Source organism: Passer domesticus, chromosome 1 (assembly GCF_036417665.1).
Source record: "Passer domesticus isolate bPasDom1 chromosome 1, bPasDom1.hap1, whole genome shotgun sequence".
Taxonomy (NCBI): Eukaryota; Metazoa; Chordata; class Aves; order Passeriformes; family Passeridae; genus Passer; species Passer domesticus.
Window position 1 is genome coordinate 92,181,076 of NC_087474.1, and position 24,244 is coordinate 92,205,319.

A 24,244-nucleotide genomic window follows, 5' to 3' on the forward strand; every position below is an offset into this window, starting at 1 on the left:
AATATTCCCCAAGAGTTCAAGTCACTGCACATAAATACTGTTGTGACTACAGATTGCAAAAGAACGGAAACACAGTAAATCATCCCATTTTTTCTGAGAAATTCTGGGACTATGTTCTGAATTTCCAGGAACAGAAGACAAATACTGCCAATTCTCACTGCTGGATTTTTATTGAAGAGTTCAAGAATTTGGAAAGGACTCCTGAAAGCCACTGAAAGATAGTATTGATTTGTTTTTTTAGGTTTTTTGTTTGTTTGTTTTTTTGTGGGGTTTTTTTGTTTTTTGTTTACAGAGCTAGAGATTGTTTCTAGGAGAACACACTCAGTGTGACTGGTTTATGTGCTAACTCCTGAGAAAGTTAAAAGAAAAAGAAGGAAAAAAAGCTCTTAAACAAGACCTGAAAGGTTCTGAAAGCAGCAAACCTTGCAAACAAAGAGCCCAGAAAGAAAGTCAGAGATCTATACTTTGTCCATCTCTCTAAAAATATTAAAGAAATAAGAAAAGGTGGATTGGCAGCAAGACATTCTAAAGGATATTCTGTAGGGCATACTCACTTACCCAGGTTCTCATTTTTCTTGCCTTGAATATAATCCCAACCTCCAATGTGTCAATTTATTCTAATACTGAATTTACAGCATTAAGGTCCCAACCTCGGGATCTCTGGAGCTGTCCTTCATAGCTTCTCATTCACATTAAGTAAGAAAATGTGCTGAAAAAATAGAATATTTCTTTACACTCTAATCTAGAGCATATTTAGTATAACCTTCTTTCAGCCCTTTACCAACAAAATGCTTTCACTGCAGCCAAATTTGAAAGACAAGTTGATGAAAGCTCCTAAGTCAGATTTAGTAGGGGTGGAAAAACAGATGTTCAGGATTTTTTTAATGCAAACTTCAGTTCTGACAGAAGGCACAGTAGTTGTGAATGGGCTTCCAGAGCTAGTCTTCATACTGGTTAGAAGCACTTAGGGTAGTTAATACACAGTAAGCTTTGGCCAAAAATAACTGAGTCACTTTCCCACCATCTTAAGTCACCCCATGTTGCTCTGACACTTCCAGTCTGCTGCCTGCCCCAGACTAAAGCAGATTATCTGCAAGGCTTGTCAGAGAAAGGAGAATACCAATGAAAATTCACATTTTTACTTCCTATGAACCACTAAACACACTGTTTTCACTGTAGAGATTGACACTCAGTTAAAGAATTTGCAGCTCAAAAATGACTGCCTAGAATGTCAAGTTTCTCTTCCATAGCTCTCCTTTCCCTCAGCTTCACATCATGACTCAGATGATGCTCTAAATGAATTGGAAGCATAATTTCACAGTGCATCAAAATTGTGAAGTCCAGGCACATCTATTCACATATTCTTTTAAACTCATAGATCCAAGTATAGTAACAGATTTTCAGGACATCCAATTTCTCAAAGTCCAGTCTATTTTTATAGCTGCAAAAGAAGCTATAAAAGAACTGTTATGTTTTTCCTGCTATCGGGAAAAGCATTCAGGTACATTCAGCTGACAACTCAGCACATACTAACATTGGACTTTTAACTAATTAGAGGTTTCCTGTTGGGGGAAAAAAATTGTAAGCTGCCATGTTACACAACATGTATGAATCCTAATCTTAAAGAGACTTTTTGGAAATGTTGTTGTTTTTATCTAGTTTTTTGCTTTTCTTCCAAATGAGTAGCATGACTGTAGTAATCACTACTAGCAATGTTTCTCTTGGGACAAAAGCAAAAGGTTTTAATGTCACATGACACTGTTTAATTATTTGTGTATCTGCAGGGTCCAAAATCATAACTGAATCCTCAGGGCGGTAATCATATTATGAAAACAGAAGATAAAAAGTGCAAAGAAAAGATCATATCCAAACTAGCAATTTATAGTTTCATAAAAAATACAAAGCAAGCATTATGCCAACTAAAACTGCCCAGGGGAAAAAAGAGAACTTCTACATGCACTTTTGTCAAGTACCTTTGAATTTAGCTGAGGGTTTTTAAAATATACTCTTTGTAATATGCCATATTGGCTGCTTAGATACAGCACAATGACTCAAAAACATAGGATCTAACCAAGTGTAAAAATCTCTGCCTTTGTTCCTACAAATATAGCATTCTGCAAACTGATACATTTTGATGCAAGGCATTTCACTGGGACTGTAGCTTGCCACCTTTTCTTTGGAAACAAGTACCTTCTCCCAGTTAGGAAACGGCTATTTTAAAGACAAATATCAAATCCGCATATATTAACGACCCCGTCTTTTCAGCAGCAGAACTTGAATACAGGATGGTAACAGAGACTCTGTTTCCAAAATGTTAGCAAAACCCAGAGAATTGCCAGACAGCTATTAGCAGTTTGATGAAAAGTTTGAATGCACAATCAATCACCAGCACACAGCAATATGATGCTACAAGCTGACACAAACATGCAATTTCACAACTTACTATCCGATAAGGAAGATGTAAAAAGGAGTCTGGGCAGCCAGCTAAAGCCATTTGTTCCTTCAAATTTTCTTCAAATTACATCTACTGCTTCCCAGGACCTGCAGAGTACAAACAAACTGTCAGAAACCATACTGAAGACATTTCATCAACTTATTATTGAAAACAGTTGGAGGAGGGAGACCGAGAAGATCAAGATGAGGTGATGAGGATTTGCATCAACTTGAAGTAGAAAATGTGCACATTTGCTGCCTGCAGCCCAGCAAACACATTCAATTTGATATTTCATTTAAAAACCCAACATAACTTCTCAGGCTGTGTGGCTCCTGCTTTATTTCCACTGTTTAGGCAAAAATGAAGGCCTCCCTTCACAGCAAAACCCTAGCCATTTGAAAACTGGCTCTCACCACCTGAGGCTATGTTTTCAATTGTGGAAAGAAAACACTGAAATCTGAGTTAATTAAGATGACAGTCACTTATCACAGAATCATTTAAGTCGAAAAAAACCCATAAGATCACCAAGACCATTATGCAGCATCAGCCTCCAAAGCCTGTCTACAGAACTTCTAACCTTTACCCTTTCCTGCCTGCCTTTTCCCCCGTGGTTTTATTCTCGCACAATATATCAAACAGACTGTCACATACAAATTCATTCAGGTCTTGCACTTGTTCTTCTGAGTGATTATTAGCAGCAACTTGGCAAGGTGAGTTGTGTATCCTTTAAAGCACGACTTTGTGATCAAATAGAGCTTGAAAAGAAATCTGCAAACATTTTGAGCTACATATGGCTAAATAGCTAAAAATAAGAAGGTAAGACAATGTCAAGGAAGTTATTATAACTGCCTCAAGACAACGTCAAGAAAGTTATTATAACTGCCTCATAAAAAGGAAACAAAAATAAATTACATAAATAAACCACAGTTTGCTGCTCCAGCATTTCTTCCTACCTGCAGGGGTGGACACACCCCTGCAGTGTAAGACAAGCGATGCCACCTCCAAGTAGATGAAAAAGGTATGATTGGGGAAGAGAAAGCAGGCTGCAAAGCACAGTCAGAACTTTTACTTCTACCACAAGCAAGCTCCTGTCTGGCTTGCTCTTAATTATCAATTATGTGTTCAAAACAAAAGCCCAAGTTTTAAACAGGCTACCCACTGCTCTCTGGTAAGCACGACCTGTCAGCAAACCAAAGCTGTCAGCAAAATTTATGGGACAGTTAAGTGAGGGACAAGGGTAAAGAAACATCTTGGACAAACTGTTCCTGAACAACTTCCTGCCTCTGGTCCACAAACCATGCACTCATCAAGGAAGCTTTATTTTATCTAGGTCCAGGATGAGTTTGGCGGAGGTATGGTAGCTTCCTCCTTTATCAATAAGGCAGGCAAACTGCTGGGAACTTCTTTCCAGGAAGTAGTTACTGGGCTTCTGCAGTGTTCAATTCATACAGCCAAGTACCCTGGGAGGAAACTGGTTTTGGCAATAGCAAGTCTGAAAATCCATTTAACCAAATATGCAGAAATCTGGTTATTTATTCTAGGTAAGCAAATACTATGGAAAAAAAAATAAACTCAAAATCTTACAGGATTCAAAGTGGGGGGAGGCCACATAAAGCATCTAACTCTGTAGGCACATTACTCAACTTGTACTATTGCTAGTCTTTAAACAGATAAAGAGTGATCTACAGCCTTCTAACTACTTCTCCACACCTAAAAGTTTGCAGTCACTTTTAAAGATTGATCTGTAGATTTCACTTTAATCATTCAGTTTGTTCCGGGAGAATTAAGCACGGATTTAACAGAAGCTCTTAAAAGTCTTTTCACTTGGGTGAGTACAATTTTTTTTCTTTCTCATAAATACATCTACAAAGAAATTAAGCAAGCCACTGTAATAGCTGTTATGAAGTTAGTAAAATGCATCAATAAAGAGATCTGTATTATTAGCCTCTAAACCCAACAAGACTAAAGAAAGTTAACATAAAGGGGTAAGGGAAAAGAATTGAGCTCTACACTGCAACAGTTTTATGTTTATTATCACTTCAGTATTTAGACATCAGGAAAAGGCACAACTGCTGCAAATTTAATGGTAGGTTATTTAGGACCGAACATCCAAATACTGGTCCTCTGACATTTCAGCAAAAGGCTCCAATTCACTTACAGCAAGATAGAGTAAATATGTTCCGAACAATACCAGACCAATTTGTCTACTCTAGGGCGTGCTGCAGTTTATGCCACCATTACACCAGTGGAAGATCATAAATTACCTCAAACAATAGTTGGAGTCAAGACTGCATAATTTATCAAGAACCATTTGCTTCGCTGATACATTCTTGAGTATTCATTTGTTAACACTGCAGAAACAGAGGAAAGCAATAATCTCTAGATGGTATCATTCCTGGTCAGTCACATACTAACACTGATTTAAGATCTCATCTCTTTTGATCTGTCTAAAAACAGTTTATCAACCTAGTCCTACCCCAGGAATACAAAAAGCCTTTGCTCACCTTTAAGACCTAAGGTCCTTTGTACCACATCAACAAGTAATAAATTTCATAGGGACATAACTCTACACCAATTCATGTGCTCATGACCTTAAAAAGAAAAATAGATCAATTTTTCCAGTGCTGTTGTCTTTGAACATGGTATTTAACATGTCACTTCTCGTCAGATGTAGCTGCACACAGACATACATGTTCTTTCCACACAACATACACAGCACAAATCACAAAGACGTATTCAAGTGCCAAGCTACTGCCCTTCCTAAAATGCCTTAGATGAGGGAGGGAAATTCCAAACGATTGTAAATAGGAAACAAGCTATGCAGTCGATCACTGTTACAAAAGTCAGGACATTCAGTGGTGAAAAGAAGTGTCATGCAGCATCGAGCGAGACAGCCTGTGCACATTCAGAACCAGGAGATTTCATGTGCTTTTATTGGCTTCAGACCTCTGCCTTGGACAGAGGCCCTGAAAGAAGGAGAGTCATGATAAACCATGTTTCAAAGGTCAAGAGACTAATTTTTGGTATAACATTCTCCAGAATAAAGAATGGACTATTGTGAGGCACAGCTTGGATGTCTCAGCCGCCCAAAAATGCAAAACAAACTCACACGATTTAAAAGATTGATATTAATCCTGCATGGAAAACACTGCAGGTATGCACCCTGGAGACTGTCACTGCTCTGAATAGGTTAAGTCACAATCAAATTACTCAGCTAACCAGCAGATTAAGTTGTCTATTAACTGCAAATTAAGCCCATCACCAGGTATGTTTTTCTGATTTATCACTTGTTATCTGCACATTCCCAGCAGAGGAAACGGTATCTCGCCCAGCACTCTGGAAGCAGACACAGCCTACGCACCTACGGATACTGTGGTAGGAAAATGGCAGGGGTATGGTCACTCTGCCAATTCAGGAAGTTTTCCAGGTTCTACATGTGCCATCTGTCAAAGTCTTTAAATTCAAGAGAAAAATAATTTTTAAAACGCAATTGCTTGCAGATTAGCTAGGAACAGGAGGAGGAAAAAAAAAAGAAAAGGATTTTAACCTGGCAGAGTTGCAAGACAAGCTCCAGAGCTCTTGAAAACTGGATTTATGCTCTGTTATAAAAGGTAACTTAACAAATTTGTTGAATGTTATAACCTTTTAAGTATTTCATCATTTTTCTTCTATAATGTTCTGCTTTCTGTAGCTGAACTATTGTGAAAGAGGGAAGGGGAAAAAGCTTCAGCATAGCCTTAATTTTGACCTGAAGTCCTTTATCTAAGATCTCAAGTTTTACATACAAGTTAAAAATCTTTCCCTCTTTAATGTATATATTTTATTCTCTCAGACACAGTATCACTATTCATTTCTCCTCACAAGACTGAATGAAGTTTTGCAGACCCCTGGATGTTCCTAAGAAACTAGAACAAGGTCTTAAAAATATTCTCCCCTAACTTACCTTCAGAACTGTCTGAGTTAAGTCTACTGGACTGGATTTAACATCTTGAAGACCCAGGGAGAAAAAGATCCTCTCTTCTCAGTCTACACAAGGAGCAATCTCCAAGATTTTATCTGGCTGTTCTCCTGGCTGTAGGCTCCTCACTACTTCAAACCATCTAGGAAAGTGATCTGTTTTTTACTGCAGACATGTGTGTACATATATATATTTATACACACACACGCACGGGTGTTTATCACCAAAACAGGTTTACAAGATGAGATGAGGTAGTTCTATGGATCCACCAAGCAACCCTCTGCAAGACAGGCATGAGCACCCATACTCTGACACTTTCTTACCAGTCTACTCCTATTGCCATAGTTACAATGGAAATAAAGTTGGATACAAGCAGCATGAGGCATGCCAGTGAATTTTCCCTAGTTGAAAGACCTGACAGCTAGCAATGTCCCCAGCTGCATTGATACTGCAAGACCCAGATGTGCTTTTTCATGCAAGATCCAGACAATTTCTCACAAAAATGAAGCCTGAATGACTATGTGGGCTGAAAAGAAAGTGCCATCAGATTCCTGAAATGGCTGGACCAAGGAGACAAAAACACCCTCAGCAGCACACAAGTTTGCCATCAGATTTCATCATGGCTTCAGCAATCAGTACACACAAGGATTTCTAAAGCATCTTCCCCTCTTTTACTGATAGCTTCAGGTGGAGACTGTGTCAATTTACAACACTGAGAATGCCCCTCTCCCTCCTTAAGGAATCACTTGGTCAGCAAGACTGAATTCATCCCCTCAAACATTTTACTGACCACTTTCTCAAGTGGTCAAGTTTCTCACCTACTCAGTTCAAACACACACTTGCTTCTCTCCCCAGCTCTGAATGTTCCTCCTCACACCCAAAGTCTCCAGCATGCCCATTCTGAAAAATAATAGCTGCCTAGCTTCCCTTCAAACAAGTTTGGTTTTTTTCCTCCAAAACATGTCCCCAAACACTCCAAATGGAATCACTCTCCAACCACAAAAGACTTAATGACACAATCGTCAACACCCTGATGGCCTACTGAGATTAACAGCAGGTAATATTTAAGAATACCTGCAGCTTTCCCAATTTCTCCCCATTTTCATTGCAGGAATTGGTATCTTCACACTCATTTTGTTACACATATGTACCCAAAAGGCATTTGCAAGTCTATGATATGGAGCAACTGCCTAACTAGAGGAATACTTTGAACATCTCTGAAAACAAAGCATTGTTCTAGCTAAAATTTCAAGCGAGTGTTGCGCACTAAAATGAAAAGCACTGTTCAAAATATAAATCATCAATCAAAAGCACTTCAGTTACGTCCAAACACTCCCACGAAACCATACTAAAAAATCTGGTCTTATAAAAAAAGGGAATATAATTCTCTTTTGCCATTCTTAATTGCAAAGCTGTTAGTCTAAATATTACACCTTGTAAAGGAAGCCATTTGCCATTGTACTTTTGCCAGAAAGTGAAGAATCTTGGCAACGGCAATTCAGGCTTTTGAAAGCCAAAACAGATACATACTTCAGAAGAAGCACAGAAGAGCTGATGCCATCCCACTTTGAGCCTTGCCAAATAAAATTAAATAACATATATGCAGTTCAGCATTTTTTGGTTTCCTGAATCTGCCTAAAATTTTGAAAGGGCTCAAGACTCATAGCCTGTGAAATCATATTCACCTCCTGATAGAACATCTTCACTGACAGCAAAGATAAGGTCCTGAGAAGAAAAACAAAACAGCATTTAGTCCAACAACACTGGACAACACCATCAAAAAAACAACCAAGAAAAATAACCAACAAAAAAAAAAAGAAAAACCCCACAAAGAAAACCAAAAAACCAACAAAACAAAATCAAAAAACCAAACAACAAATCCCACATCTATAATGACCTTTGGAAATATTGATAAAACTCTGCAGTTTCACTGTCTTCCTTCATCACTGAAAATCCTCTTCTATCTCCTAATAGCTTCAAATCAATAGTTTTGAAGCAGGAACTTTGGCAACTACACAGAGACTTTACTAAAGTCTAAATGAAATGTTAATTAGACAGAAACTGAAATAAAAACCCATGTAGTATACAGCAGACAACCCCACCAGCAAGCCATATGCAGAGGTAGGGAAGGTGCAAGGATGCATGATTGGGACATGAGAGGTACACGAGTGAGGTAGCCCAAGGTGAACGTCATCTGACAATGCCATGACTAGCGGTCTCCAATTTTACATATATAGTTTGCCTCCAGAGAACCAAAAAAACACTGCCTCCATTCTCTCTGTGTTGTCACTGTCGTGCATCCCCTGCCCACCCCAATCCAGTCACATTTCTCGTAAAACAGAATCCAAAATTTTGTAATTTTGGGAAGCAGTCTAAATAATTATTTCCTTATGTTATTTTAAGCTTTTATTATCCAACCTGAAGACTTAGAGTGAAGTTATACAACAGTCAAGATGATTTAATAGCTTGTTACTGCCAAAAACAGGACAGACATCCCACTCTCTTCATCAGCCCTTGCTCTGCTTTCTTCCTCCACTTCCTCCCAGCAGCTTCATGGCACTCCCTCCTTCTCCCCCTTTTGTACCATGTATGGTCCTTAATGAGTTCAGCTTGTGTTAATTAACGCATTTGTTTTGCTGGGTTAGTGTTCTGCTAAGGAAGCAAATGCAATAAACTTAGATGTGACAGGCAGTTCAGTTGGCACAATGTGAACGGCAGGAGACTATGGGCAAGAGAGGAAGGGAACAGGATCGCCCCCTCTCCAGTGGCAGCTAACTATTACATTGGCCAAGGCAACCTGTGAACTTTCATTTTCTTTGTTTACTGCTATTAGGAGCTGGCAAATCATTCCTACTGCACATCCGTGAGAATTAATGCTTTCCAGGCATCTCACAGAAGTAAACATTCAGACAGATCTCCAAATAAAATAAGAAGTTTTTCTCAAAAGCACTTTCACCTTCTGGTACCAACTCAATTAAAGTCTGCTTTTGTTGCGTACTTACCAAAACATTGCTTTTTTGCATTTAACACATTACTGAGCCTTTATGTTTCCAACAGGCAACTGGTGTGAATGGTCCTTCCCTCTGCTCTGTGGTGGGATTTGAAAGCCAAGGGCTCTAGACCCCCCCAACCAAGAGACTAAACTAGACACAAGATATTTTTCTAAACAATTAGAGTTCATCAGCCTCTGCACAGTGTCGCTCTTTGTTTTTGGTTTTTTTTTTTAACTCAGATCAGTACAGATTCTGTTTGAAACCGTATCTTAATCTACATGCCTATCCATAAACATCCATTGGACAGATCTACCAGACTCAACTTGCCTTTACTAAGGTGACAAGATGGTAGCATGCACTACTCAGCTGCATTCCTCAGCATGCACTCCTCCAGACAGAAGTTAGGAGGCTGTAAAAGTAACAGCTGAGGAGTTCATAATAACAGTTGAAATATATATACAAAGGTTTGATAGAGATACTTATCAATTCATAGAGTAGTAATGTGCAGCAAGGATGCCCTGCTCCCAGCTTCTGCTCCCTTATTTCTCTACAACACTCCTTCATTTTGGAGGAGAATCTTCCAAAGCATGCAGAAACCTTTTTTCCCCTCCTGGCTGATGCAAAGGACAAAGATAAAAAAAAAAGAGAGAAACAACAAAAGGCAATCTTCTATCACATGACCTACTGATCAGTTTTTCAAGCATTTTAAGCCTGTTGCATCCAAATGATGCATTCATCAATCACCATAATTATTCACAGCCTATTTTTCTTTCCTTGGATCTTTATGCAGGGGGCATCGTAGCTCCTCAAAGAACTTGCCAGGTTTTTGTTACACTATACTAGCTACAGAGGGCTGTCCATAAGGCTGACTTCAAAACCAACACTCACACTTGTGCACAGAAAGCAACAGGCAGATATCTACCAATACCATTCACATCCCTCCTTAGGGTCTCTTCTGCTCCCCAACTTTTTCAGGTGGGTTAAAACACTTTTCCTGGATTTAAAACTTCATTATTGTGGACCAATGACACCAGACACTAGGGCTTTTACTTTGACAATTTACAGGTTTTAATGCTGATAGTTAACACAGTAATTGTACATGTATCACTTGCTGTTCTCTTGGTACAAGATTTTTTTGGGAAGAGTTATTAACTAGGATTATCAGAAGCTTTTATATAGACATCAAGCTTTGCATTTTTGAAGAAAATCAATTGAAAGAGGCTTTTGCAGTTATCTGTGATTTATGTTCATGAATAAGCACGGGTTTATTTACATAGTCCCATCCCATACAAATGGTTGAGGCTAGAAGGCAAGTTTAGACGTTTCAACTCCAAACTGCCAGCTACTCATTAAGATGGTATCTTTTTGAGATACCATAAAAGGTACACTTAAGTGAGACTGTTACTCTCAGTATACCTCATTTATATGGTTAGAGCACTCAAAAGAATGACTTTCTGCTTAGCCTCCGAAAGGAAAAACCATATTTTGTGAGCAGAGATGCGTCGCCCAGCATCAACTGTACGTTAATTCACCCTCCAAGTAGTTTTGTGGTAACTACTCCCAAACATTATTTATTCCAAATAATTCAACTGTTGAAACAATTTGGATGAGGACACCACAGTAAGTAACAGCAGCAAGTAGCAAAAATAAACAAGCAAACCCCTTTTACCTCTCATGTACAGCAGGGTAAGGGTTACCACAGAAGGGCTTGTAAGTGATAATGCAACAGAGCCAGGAGAGCTCTGGACTACATCAACCCCAAGCAACCAGGCAACAACCAACTCTGCTTCCAGTTGCAAAGAGTGCAAGGAGGCAATACTGTGCTGCTCTTGAGATGAACAGAAAACCCTGCCTATTCAAGAGGGCTATAATAAAGAAGTGCAAGAAGTGCAAGGGATAACACACAGAAATTAAAGGAACACGTACGCCCTCGATTGACTGGAACATAAAAAACTGAACCCAATTTGGAGACTGCACTCATTCACTCCTATGCAATGAAGCACCAGGCAGTGCCAGAGCTCACTCAACTGCAAAAAAACTGCTTGTAGTTTTAAGATACTGATGTCACAGATACCCCATGTGTACTTTAACACTGCCTCACTAACAAATCACAGCAATCTCTTCTTAGAGCAAAGAGACCATTTTGTAATCTCAAATGCATTTGCTGGCATTATGCAACACACAAGCTTCAAATCCACGGGTGGCTTACGGTTAGCAGCAGGCAATCAGTGCCGACTTTCAGAACACAACTAAAATGTTACTGGTGCTCTATTCTTGAATACAGCCTAAGAATTTCTACAAATAAATAAATAAAGGATATCAGCAATGAAAAAGTCTCTTACCCTCTTACGTTTTTTAGCCCTTGAAAAACAATTTCAAGCTGACATCTCAAAAGCGAGTATGCTGACCTACTTGCAAATATAATACCACCCTGGGACAAACAGGGCATAGCTTTTTCAAGTAAGTACAAACAAAAGAGAAAATAAACCTACAGAATAGGTTAATATTTTGTGCAAGAGCTAATGTTCAACAAAAAGCTGAAATCTGGCCAGCTGATCACATGTTTCATGTGCATTAGTGAACACTTATTTACTGCTGTTAACTTGTACCTGCAGAGAGGAAGAAAGAAGATATTCTTCCTTTGATTCTGAAGGTCATAAGGTGACCAAAATCCCAGCTTAATGAAGACTGTGGTGAGGTTGCAAGTGTCACAGCTTCCACCAACTCTTTCAAAATGCAGTGTTGGAAAACACAGGGAAGAAAACTGAAGTAATACCACCCAGGCTTCATAGACTATGTCAACTTAATTAGAATGGTATTTTGGCAGTACCAAAAGATTACATATTGAAGGCTGAATAGCAGGCCAAATAACTTGACTAGAATATTTCACCAAGCCACCTACATTAACAGCTTCTTCCCTACTGTACTTTCAGAGTGCCATAAGGGAAATCAGGCCTCGCGTCAGGCCTTATGTGGCTGTTTAAATGTTGAATATCCCCAGCACTGAAGGTTTAGTAGATATGCATCAAACAAGGAACATCCCTAGTTAACCTTCAGACTCCAGAGCTGCCAGAGAGGAACATTTGTTCTCCAAGGGTGTAGGCTCCAGATGTAGCCAAAGTGCCTTCCCTGTATACCAATGTACTTCAACCCACAAAACACCTTCCATGCCTGGAACCCACACATAGGTCCCAACTGCATTCTCCCACCTCCAAGGTTGTCCAACTGGTACTGGCAGCAGTGGAAAGGAGGGAGAAGACAGCATGTAAGTGTCCCCCTCCACACAACATTGTTTCATATGCCTGTAGTACATTGCCCACAGAAGCAAATCAACATCCAGGCTGCACATGGAACTGAGCACTATTACAGGATATGAAGGCAGTCATATGTCCTAGGTGGGGGTGGTGTGCATACAGGAGAAATGTACACGCCTGCACCGCCACATCAGTCAGAGAGGAGAAACAGGCTCTCCTTTTGTGCAGTCCATCTCATTCCACAGCAGCAATCTGGATGTCAGAAAAAGCTAGGGCTCACATGAGATGAGTTCAAGAAGCCACTTACTACCTACACAATTCAATGAAGCATACCACTGGAGCACCTGGTTCTTTCCATTGACAACAACATGAATTTAGGACAAGACTGACAATTATGCCAGATCAGTCATGCACTATGCCCAGACTTTTGGTCTTTGTACTGTAGAAGTAAATCCTGACAAAGCTTCAGTTTCTCCCATCAACATTAAGGGTTTAATTTCACTCAGTGTGTCTGTGTATATAATACATACATTATACACACATATTACACATATGCACTTACATGTGCCTGTGAACTCTATGAACTCTAAATTAAGAGATGCTTTAGCAGCAGCACAGGATGCAAGATGCCATGGCAGAACGCAAGTCAACCTCATGAAAAATAAGAAAATCTCAGCTCCCTTTCCTGAGTTTCTTTCACCGTTTGATGCAGATTTTGTTCACACTTTGCTCTTCCAAAAAGTTCTCTCTCTCCCAAAATACACTGCAGTATAATAAAACAAAATGTTTATCAAAGGAGCAGATGAGCTCTCTTGCAAAAGCCTCATAAATTTGAATTTCTAATTGCCACTGTTAATTGATAAAATAACAATTCCTTTATTTTTTTGCTACTTTGTATTTTGATCTATAAAAGCATTCACTTGTCATTAATACAATCAATTTGACAGATTCATCAGAAAAGTCTCGATTTTCATTTCAGCCCTGCTAATTAGCGGTTCTATTTTATTAAAAACCAGCTCTGCATGAAGAGATGGCTTCACACAACTGCCTGTTTTACACAAATACCTCCCACAAGATTTCATGCTACTTTCTGTCACTGGAAGAGGGAGAATATTCCCTTTACCTAACGCTCTGATGCTTACAGATCTCAGCAATCGCTAGCTTGTAATACTCCCTATCTCTTTCAAACTGACAGCAGTAGCACAGGATTTGCCACCAATGCCCAATATTGTCTCCTCTTTATTGCATTACTGGTCTTAGATAAATTGCACTATGTCTTGGAAATGATCACATTTGTTTCCTGCAACATCTTTGCCTATGCATCTTTTCCAGTCCAGGAACTTGTATAATTCAACAGCCTAAAACGAGCAGCACAATTTTCATGAGGACTCTCCCATTTAACTAAATTACAACGTCCTCATTATACAAACCCAAAATGTTTCTCTCCAAAACACAAGACAGAAGAAGTTCATTGAAGCTGGATGCCTCTCAGAAGTCAGGTTTGAGAAAGCTGCTCCATACAGAAGTGCTCTTCTCTCTGTGGCGGGTGATGATAGCCACTGTTCCCAGAGAAGTTCCCAGCTTGCAGAACTTCCTAGTCTTGTCTCTGAAGCTGCAGGCATACCCTCACATTCTGCTCCTACAGAAATGCAACAACACATTGCCTAATGCAGCACTCCGGTCAGTCTCAGTGGGACAAGAAAGAAGCAGGAATTACACAGATATAATTTTTCCCATGACAGTAAGTAGCAGCACTTGGTCAGAAAAGACTTTGTAGCTCAAGTTAAGAAATGCAGGATTACAGAAGATCACTACCAATGCACGGGGAGGGAGAAATATTGAGCACACCAGGAAACAAGCACCTGTTTGTCCCATGGCCTAAGAGACAGAAAGACATGCTCGATTTTCTACCAGGCTTTGATGGTAGATCCTTAAGTCTTAACACAGATCTGTCTTAGGCAGGTTAAACCCTTTAAGGTTTAAATGCCTAATGAGATCCACTTTTAAACATGCCAAAAAAGACAACTGGAAAGCGCAGAATGACTCTGCTTTTGCGCCAAGTCAGAACACAAACAGCTCCTTCTGTGGAAGCCACATGTGCCAAGAAGGACTAGGCTCCAGCTCCTGGCACTTGAGCAGCAGTGAAGCTTTCATTCTCTGGATGGAAAATACAACACTGCTGACCGTTTGCACTGCAGACAAGTTAAGAAATCACCCCGGATAGTCAGACAAAATTAAGCAAGTGTGTCATTCATTACCGGAAACCTTCTCCCTGATATCCAGTGACAGGATGTGTGGGAATGGTTCACAGCTGAGTCAGGAGAGGTTCAGACTAGATACACACAAACACTTCCTTTACCAAGAGGGTAGTCAAACACTGGAACTGGCTTCCTAGAGGAATGGTCAATGTCCCAAGCCTGACAGTATTAAAGATGAACTTAGACAATGCCCTTAACAACATGCTTTGACCTCTGGCCAGCCCTGAAGTGGTCAGACAGTTGGACTGAATGATCACTACAGGTGATCATTCTAATTGGAATGTTCTACTCCATTCACCAGACATTCAATGCTCCATTCAAGGAACATTCTTATATACCAAAATTGCCTTACCTGAGTGAATGGTCTTAACTGAAATTCAGGACATTCTCTTTAATTTGTAATTTTTTTTTTTCCGATGCAAGTCAGGCATTGAGGCAGCACTGGAAATAACTACTTCTAAAAATGTCCATCTCAGACCAGTTAGTTGCCCTCTTGCCATCAAATTTGAGCTTATGGAAAAAAACGACAGTTGACTGAGAAAAAGTAACCTTCCCATCAACAACCCTGTTCTGTCTCAAAGTAAGAGTAAAAACAGTCAGAGTCAAGAGCAGTTTAAGAAAAATGGTTTTATTTGACACTGAAATGGACTGGGAAGTTCAGAGGATAAACAGCTATGTCCAAGGTAAGGGGCCGACAACATCCCACAGCCATCTCAGGAACAACCTGACCCCCATCACCACAGTCCCCAACTTTACACACAGTTCCCACTTCTCATCCAACACCCTCAATTTCAGCATGTGGCTCTGGGGAAAAGCGTGGAAGCTTGCACTGACTGCTGACCAGTGATGCTGGCCAGCAAGGGACCAGTTAACAACACGAATTTCACAAGCCCACAATTACAAAACAGATATGAGCAAGTACTCTGTTGGCAATTAGAGCTTCAGCTTTATTTTATTTATTCTAGTATAAGAACAGATGTTGCAGTTATTCAAAGGTTTTCACAACCTTAATTGCTGACCTTAATTGTTGTTAATCTTTCCCATGAAGTGGAGACAGACAGACGCCACCCGTATTTTGTGAAGAAGATAGTGAGCTGCAGGGTATGAATAATAAAAGACAGTATTGTCTGCCTTCTCCCTCCTGTGTGAAATTCAAGAGTATTGGGATTGGCCAGCAGCATGGAAGAAAAAGAATGAACAAGTGACTCAGCTGTTTTATTCATTTTTTAAGGATGCATCTGCTACAGGGTTGACCCTTGAGGTGGACATTTCTTCCCCTCCCCAGGAATGGGTGCAGCCTCCAAGTGCCAGTGAAGGAAGTGCTGTATTTAGCCTTCACGACGCCTGAAACAGCCGACACACAAAGCACCCTGTCCACCTCACTGGGTATCACTAAAGCTGTAGTATTAAGCAGCAAAGTGTTGAGTTTCACAGGGCAGTATTAGGTTTCATAAACAAGTTCTCAGACTGGACAAGAAAGCAGTATTTAATTATGTGCTAGAAACATTGCAAAAGATACATGAGAGCTTCCCAAGTCTTTTCCTTTGCTAGGGGAAAGCCTGCCTGACTTCTTACTTAGGTACGGAAATTTTATATCCATCTTTTTGCTGCAGAGCTTGACGATTTAGGTTTTCTAACCAAGAAGTACATTCCTCTGACTTTGTTCTGCCAAGTGTTCTCAAAGATGTTAACTTGGTGTCCCAGTAATTTGAGACCAGGCAACGCAGAGGAGGGACACAAGTTCAGAAGTTAAACCCAGGATGTACTGATGCAGACATGCCCTACAATCTAAGGCAGGAGCCCCAGAAGTCAGGATAGTGCAAATCAATTTCATGTTTATGGTCCCTTCAAGAAAATGCCCAGAGTGAGCTTGGGGCACAAGACTTAGACCAGACTAGAATGGCATCAGCTACCAGCTCTGCTGCAAAATACAGGAAATCAAGTCTTTCCCCCACCTCTCACATCAAAACTAACTGCAAAGGATTCAGGATTACAAAACTTCAAGGACTCTTGACAGAAAGAAAAGGTAAGGACTGCTTGGTTTTAGTTCCTTAAGAGATGTTACATTTGTTCATTAAAAAAAGTCAAAATAAATAAGCCAACCAGGCACCATGTTTACTAAATAACTGCTCACACATTACATTTTAAGACCAACATTAAAAGATTGCTGTAAATTGCACAATGGAAATAATTCAGTCAAGATTTCTAGAAGGAAAACATCAAGCTGTTAATTGCTCTATATACCCTGTCACACCTAAAGGGATCTGGACATAGCACGAAAGATGTTAAGTTATATGCTTTCAGAAATGAGCTCAAGGTAAATCCAGGGAACTTGAAACTTCTCTTCTGAAAGAACTAGCTAAAACTAGATAACACAGACATGAATAACCAATAAGATGGCATGAGCAAATGTCACTACAGCTTCTGCAGAAGTTATAACTCAAATCCACCCAAAGCTTATGGCACTGCGTGAACAAGACACAAGGCCATTATCCCTAGGGACTCTTAGAAGGACCCGAGCTGCTGTAGCTTGCAGGAGTAATTCCCCCCTTAGCACCCAGCCAAAGGATAACAGTTAAAGGTAGGAAAACACAGAGATTTTTTCCATACAAGAAGTCTTCAGAATTACCACAGTGGCCATTCTTTTCAACATACCCTTAAGCTCTCTGAAATGTGACAACCAGGTGACACAAAGTTTGCCAGCAGTATAATGTGTTCAGTCAGAGCTGGAGCTTCATGCAAAGCACAGCAGAAGGATCTCATGATCACAGGCAAATTGGTAGCCAAAAGGGCAACTCTGATTTAATTTCCACAAACTCAAGCCAATGTGCTAGAAGAATAACCCTGCCTGTGTGTACCACTGAAGTGTCAGGAGTCTGAATTCTTGTTTGAAGTATCATCTTAGAGGAAAGAGGGAGGGGAGGAAAAAAAAAAAAAGCTGAAAATATCTCACAAGGAAATACAGTATTAAGAATCAACGAACTGCCACAAGCAAGGCAGAATCATGACAAGTCATTAAACCCAGGGCACACCCACTCCTTGAAAACTGTGGGCTGTTATGACATTGAAAGGGTAAAACAGAATTAGAAAGAGTACAGAGAAGAGGAATTCCTAAAGCAGAAACGAACAGTACTGGATCATTTGGCACAGAAAAGAGACAGCTGAAGGAAAAGAAGGCAGACATCAAGTCAGTTATAGAGGACATGGAAAAAGTGCCCAGAGAACAAGCATTCCCTCTCAAAAGAAAAATTCAGATAATCTGAAATCCATAGGAAACCTGAAAATCTTTCCCATGGGGTGACTGGATTTATGAATGTGTTAAAATAATAATAATAATTATAATTCAGGCAAGCACTGGGGAAAGCTCATAAGGGATAGCAATGATAGCAATAAACGTGCACATTCCAGATAACTGCAGCACAGCTCACCAAAAAGCAGAAGGGTCTAAAAGCAGAGAAAAATTCCTTGCCGGCTTTCTACCTAAGCAACTGCAATTCAAATAAACATTTTTCTTTTTTAATTAACATTGCTGGCTGAGAACTGTGGGTGCTAGACATTAACCTAATGGGGATAGTGGTGAAGAAGAGCTGGAGGAACAGCCACATAACCATGGTGCCAAAGCACCACCTCAGCACTGCCACACTGCATCCTCCAGAAAACGCTGTACCAATCTAACAGATTTGCACCTTGAACAATTAGGCACAGACCTAAAAACTACAGTTGCTAGGCATCCTCCATGTAACATTTACTTTCAACAGCAAGTCCTGCAGGCTGCTGCAGCATGCAGAAGGAAGAATACGTGTAGCCCACAAGCTGACAAGCACACACCAAAATGCTGGCTCTCCACAACATACAACATGATCCACTTTGCCAAAGCGCCCATCCCACTATTTCCCTGGGAGTTTACTACGCCCATGATGCAATACATTTTAGCAAGGAATACAGAATGTGCAGTTTTCATAACTGGCATCTATGAAGACCACTCCTCTGCATTTCAGGCCAGACAAGAGCAAATGAAATCTAATGTTTTAAAGAATATGATTCCCACATGATTAAGGAAACATTATTAAGTCCTCCCAAAATCACAACTTAAGGCTAACACCATACTGAATACTGCTAAGAGACCACAGCTGAACAAAGCCTTGAACACCTCTTATCAGCTTTTTCTTTTGAAGAAAAAATGTAGAGCTACTTTCAAAACAGCATTGAGAGTCACAACACCAGAAAGATTATGGCTTTTTCATGTTCTCAAAATAGCATGCTAGAAAGATGTCTACAAAAATAGAAATTTTAGGTGCATTTCACTTTCATCTCGACATCAGCTCAAGTCTATCCAATGCAGCATTTGCGTAAGGCTCCATAAAGCATTCCCTCATACACAACCCCACTCTGATCAGTGGCAGAAAATTGTGATCAGAGGCAGCCAATCACTTGAAAACACTCCAGAACCAGAGGATTTGGATGCTGGAGCATGCTTGTCCCTTCCCCATCACCCCACACACACTGTGCACTGAGAAATGCAGATTCCTCTAACTTGCTTCATTGAAATCCAAGCGATCTAATAGAAGGTGGCAGCCAGCAGCATCACCAAAAAATAAAACCATCAGAGAGAAACTAGTGAAGTGTAAAGTAATGCTTTGTTTCAGGAGGTTAAATATGCAAGTTATTTTCACTGTACTTCTTCACACAGAAAAGCAACAACAGCAGCAGCAACAAATTTCAGGAACCATACTCCCTTCTCCTCCATGCCCAGGAGGCAAACCAAGGGACAAGCAATTGTTTTCAAACAGCCCCTCTGCTCCTCGACTGCCCAAATTCACCCTCACTGCCCTTCTGTGCGGCAGAGTGAAGCTCACTCAGTGTGTCAGGGAGAGCATCGCTCCTCACCTCCTGCTCCCTGCCTTCTAGGAATTTCCCAAGCCAACACTGGAGGATTAGGAGCTGTAATGCTATTAAACACTGCAATATCAAAATGTGAACTAAAGCACATAAAGCCTGCCTTCAGAAGAGGAGCATTTTGGGGTGGTTTTTTTTTCATTTGTTTTTTTAATTTAACCTCTGGAAAAGCATCTAACGAAACAGTGAGGACGCAGCGTCAAAACTGGCAGCTCCACAAGCAAAACAGCCGAGTTTACGTGCTCACTGCAGCCTGCCTGCTACTTCAGATTACTTATTGCAGAGCAACAAGTCATTCTCTCCCTAATTGGGTCCCAGTCTAAAATAGTCCTGTTATTTTTAGTACAGTACTTAAGTATCTGAACTGTGCCCTGTACTGCCAAAGCTGGCATGCATCCCTGGCCATACCAGAAATTCCGATGTTAAACAAGAACACACATGCCACATACCCAGGCCAACGTTTGTTCTTCTGCCTTGTCTTTGGTGGGCAACTTTAAAGACTTTAAACATTAACAGCCAGCCAAAAATGGCACAGGCTTATATGCTAATTCTGCATTTAAAGCCTCTCTCCCAGCTACTGTGCAACAAGAGAACCAACCCGGCAAGGAAAGACTGAGGATTGCAATACCACTGATTAGTTAGAGACAGTCACTTTGTCTTTAGGGCACAGACAGAAGATAAGAATGGGATTATTCTATCTCCATTTTGCTTGGTTTGCATCCACACAAGTTCTGCGGCACTGAAGGAGAGGATAAAACTAAAACGCACTCTAACTCACCCCTCTTCTGTCCCCTTCCACACTGCACGTACATTATGGATTAAATTTAAACTAGTCAAGAAACAAAAGGCCTGTGTTAAATATGTTTACACACACCACAGAAGGAGGATTATGTAAGCTCTGTCTCACAAACAATATGCTTCTTCTGCAGAAGAAATGAGATGATCAAAGCAAGACTTGTGCATATTTCCAAGTCAGTCATCCCACCTTCCATCACAGGGGTGACAACCGTCCTGCAGCATGCTAATTCTGGAGTGCAGGGAGCAGAATAAAATCCAAAATATCCATAGGCTGCTCCAACAAAGCCTTACCTGTCACCGTGAGCTGACTGTCCCTCACTTTGCACTTCCACTGTAATCTCATTTTTGTTAAACCAGGACCTTTGTTAAACAAGGTCCCAGGAGGAATTTACTCCGTCCTTTTACCAAGTACTTTGCAGCAAGGAAGTCAACTCTATGAAAGAGCTTTAAAGACAAAATCCTAACCTGAAAGACGGCTGCCAGCCAACAAAAATTTGTTAGTCTCTATTACCACTAGACCATCTGTTCTTGAAACTGTACGTTCCTTTTCAGAAGGGTTTTATTTTGTGAACAGCATCAGCATTGTTCGCTCTCTCCACTCTGTCAACATCCCCTTATCCAACACACTTCTAGATCTGGTGGTGACACAAGACTAAGCCTCTAGTTTATCACATCACTATTTAGGCATTTTGGGTTCATCAGTATATTTCAGTACTTTCTATTTCCAATTATTCTAACCTCAGACAGTAGCAGAAGCAACATATGTAAAACTTTTCATAGCTTCTGAATTATGGCTGAGCTGATCAGGGGCAACAACTAAATGTTGTTCTCAAACTCAAGTCTGATAAAAGAGCCGAGGCAAAAATTCAGCCTTTTGGCATTGCCCTTTAACCATTCAGTATATCGATTCTGGATGAAAGAACTTGCTCTGTGTTTGAAGAGAGCCTTCTGCCACTGAGTGTTCATTCTCTCTCATCTTCAGTTTTTAGTTAATCCTCAGACCCAAGATATTTAAGCTTTGCTGTTGCCCATACATGACAAAAAGCAAGCAATAGTTTGTCGGTCTTGCTAGGTAAAGAGGTCAAGCAAAGGCCATTCATCTGCACTCCTCTAAAAGAGCAATAGCCTGCAGACAATTATTGCAATAGCAAAATAAGTGAAAGTGAAACAAGAGACATCAAAAACTGACTCTGTAATTCCACAGCAATAAAATAATGATTAAGGGAAAGGTCAGTCAACTCATCACTTTCTCAAAAAAGCTACAAGGTAACAAAATCAAACCAAAACCAAAAAACTCAAACCATGACAAAAACCCCCAAACAAATAAACCCAAACTATTGCTAGCGATGACAGGAGAAAGAGATTTAAAAAAAGGACCAACTTTTTTTTTAAAGCTTCAAATCATTAGTGGTTATTTTTGAAAGTCCATAATGGATTCACAAGGTAGCAGAGGCTGGAGAATGGCAAACAGTGATTTCCTACAGAAGTGGGAGGGGAAGAGAGTGGAAAGAAAAACATTAAGAATTATACTTGTTGCTTAATTCACACATTTGCCATTAAACCCATTGGCTAGCACCAAGAAGAAAATAAAAGAATGAACTCAACAAAAACTGGTTGTTCATGTTTAAGCTAAGTCAAACCAACTCAACATCCTATTATGTCAGAATAATGTATTTTAGGAACACAGAAGCAATAGACACTGAATCTGAATCCTGACATCAGCAAAACCACATCAAAAGATTCAAATTGCATTCTCACAAAAAAGATAAGAAAGCTTTGTCTTACTGTTATCAGTGCAAACAGTCACCTAATGGCAGATTTGAAAGTGACTGAGCAACTGCACTGACTTATATTTGCTTGGAATGTCAAAAAAAAATTGACATACTCACATAATAGCCTGACATACTGAATAACCTCTGCAGAGATCTGCCCTGGTCCCACACTATTCTAACACTAATGATCTAGATAATGAAGGAGAAAATGATACTTATTAAACCTGGGGAAGCTGCTAACTTCAAGCTGTCAGCTTGCTGAAAGACTTAATTCAAAGCAAGCTTTAGAAACTGGAAAATTCTTTGTTGAGAAAGAGGCAAATACCATAGAGGAATGTATAGAGGAACATATGTGAGAATCATGAAGCAACAGTTCTGCTCTACTTGTGGCTGATAAAGCTTCCAGCATGAAGCTGTACCCAATCTTCAGCAAATTTCAGAAAAGATCAACTGGAAAGAATCCAAGCAAAAGCAATAGGAACATCACAGAATTAGAAAAACATGACATCTGGGAGGAAAAAGAAAAAACAGAATTAACTGGAGCTTAGCCAAAAGAAGCAAAAGTAAGGGTCATGATGAAATCTTTCAAATCTATGAAAGCCTGCTGCAAAGAAAGAGGGAATAATATCTTCTCCATACCCACAACTTTCAGAAGACACAGAAAGGTTTAAAAAGCAAAGATTTAGGAAAACATTACTGTACTGGGTGGAGCGAGGGCATAGGGAAAAGATAAAAGAGAAGCACCAAGTCAAAATTGCTCAAGGGGAAAAAAACCCCAGTGAGTCAATACCCAAGACTGTGAGGAATAAGCAGTTTCTCACAACCACGGCCACCAAGCTGCCATCAGAAACACAGCTACACTCCAGCTTTTCATTGACTAGTTTACCAGAATCAAGTCTCCTCTCCAGCTCTAGCACTGTGCTACAAAAAAAAAAAAAAAAAAAAAAAAAAAAAAAAAAAAAGCTTAACAGATGCATTGTCTCCTCTCTTTTCTCATAGCGCAGTACCCAAAATCAGAATACCAACAAGCTGCATACCAACTGTAACCTTCGGGCTGAAAGGACTCAGTCCTAAAAAAACAAGAAAACACCCAACCAACTCAAAACCTTAGGTGTCAAAATACCTTTTCAAGAAGCGTAACATCAACACTCGCCTCTGTTGATACACAGATCCAGTTACATCCTAACACCACAAACAAACCAGAACCTGACAACAGAGAGACACATGGATTGCACTCTTAGCCCTATGAATTTTGCTCTTCAGTCTCATTCTGGAGCACAAATAGCAGAAGCACCACTTTGACTGTAATGTGTATTTTTTAATGCTTAGCCTCAGTCTACAAGCTGTAGATCAAAATCTCATGGTTCCACTGCCTGTCAGGTTTTTGAAAGATACAAGAAATAGAGAAATGTCTTCTTGCAGAAGAGGGTGGAAGATAACCAGCACAACCAACTGGAGACAGTACTGCAAGGTGCAATCCTACCGCTCTGTAGCTTGGCACTACACTTACTCAGTAGCAAGCATCTCTGGAAGCTTGGAGGGGTATAGGCAGGGGTAACCAAGAAAACTTCATTCCCTTCAATTTTTTTTTTAGTTCATGGACTGTGAGCACCAGTGTATTCCAAACTGCATTTGCATTTGTTCTCACTATGCAAAACCTCTGGGAATATCTACAGGAAATGAACTCTGATTAGACATAACTGCAAGCACTACCATCTTCTTCAGACAATTTTCTCTCTTCAGCTCCCCCTCCCCACACACCAGTTTGACCTCCACCATTTTCATCAATGGAAGTAGCTGGGGATAGGCATTTCACAAATCTCACAAATCCAGACTTATTTCAGCCTTTAACTGTGCAACTGGAAGATATTTAAGCATGCC

General features: G+C 40.1%; 1 protein-coding gene across 6 annotated transcripts in view; it reads right to left on the reverse strand.

Moving 5' to 3' along the window:
* GRB10 (growth factor receptor bound protein 10) overlaps positions 1-24,244 on the reverse strand; it is a 155,651-nt gene that overhangs the window by 106,200 nt on the left and 25,207 nt on the right. For 4 of the 6 annotated variants that reach the window (XM_064429454.1, XM_064429452.1, XM_064429450.1 and 1 more), the window contains one exon: positions 2,444-2,541. In XM_064429454.1, the coding sequence (XP_064285524.1) occupies positions 2,444-2,494 (51 nt within the window). In that variant the 5' untranslated portion in view covers positions 2,495-2,541. Of the gene's footprint in view, positions 1-2,443; positions 2,542-4,938; positions 4,957-11,727; positions 11,746-24,244 lie in introns of those variants that run through there. The other 2 variants (XM_064429453.1, XM_064429455.1) reach the window with 2 other exon arrangements.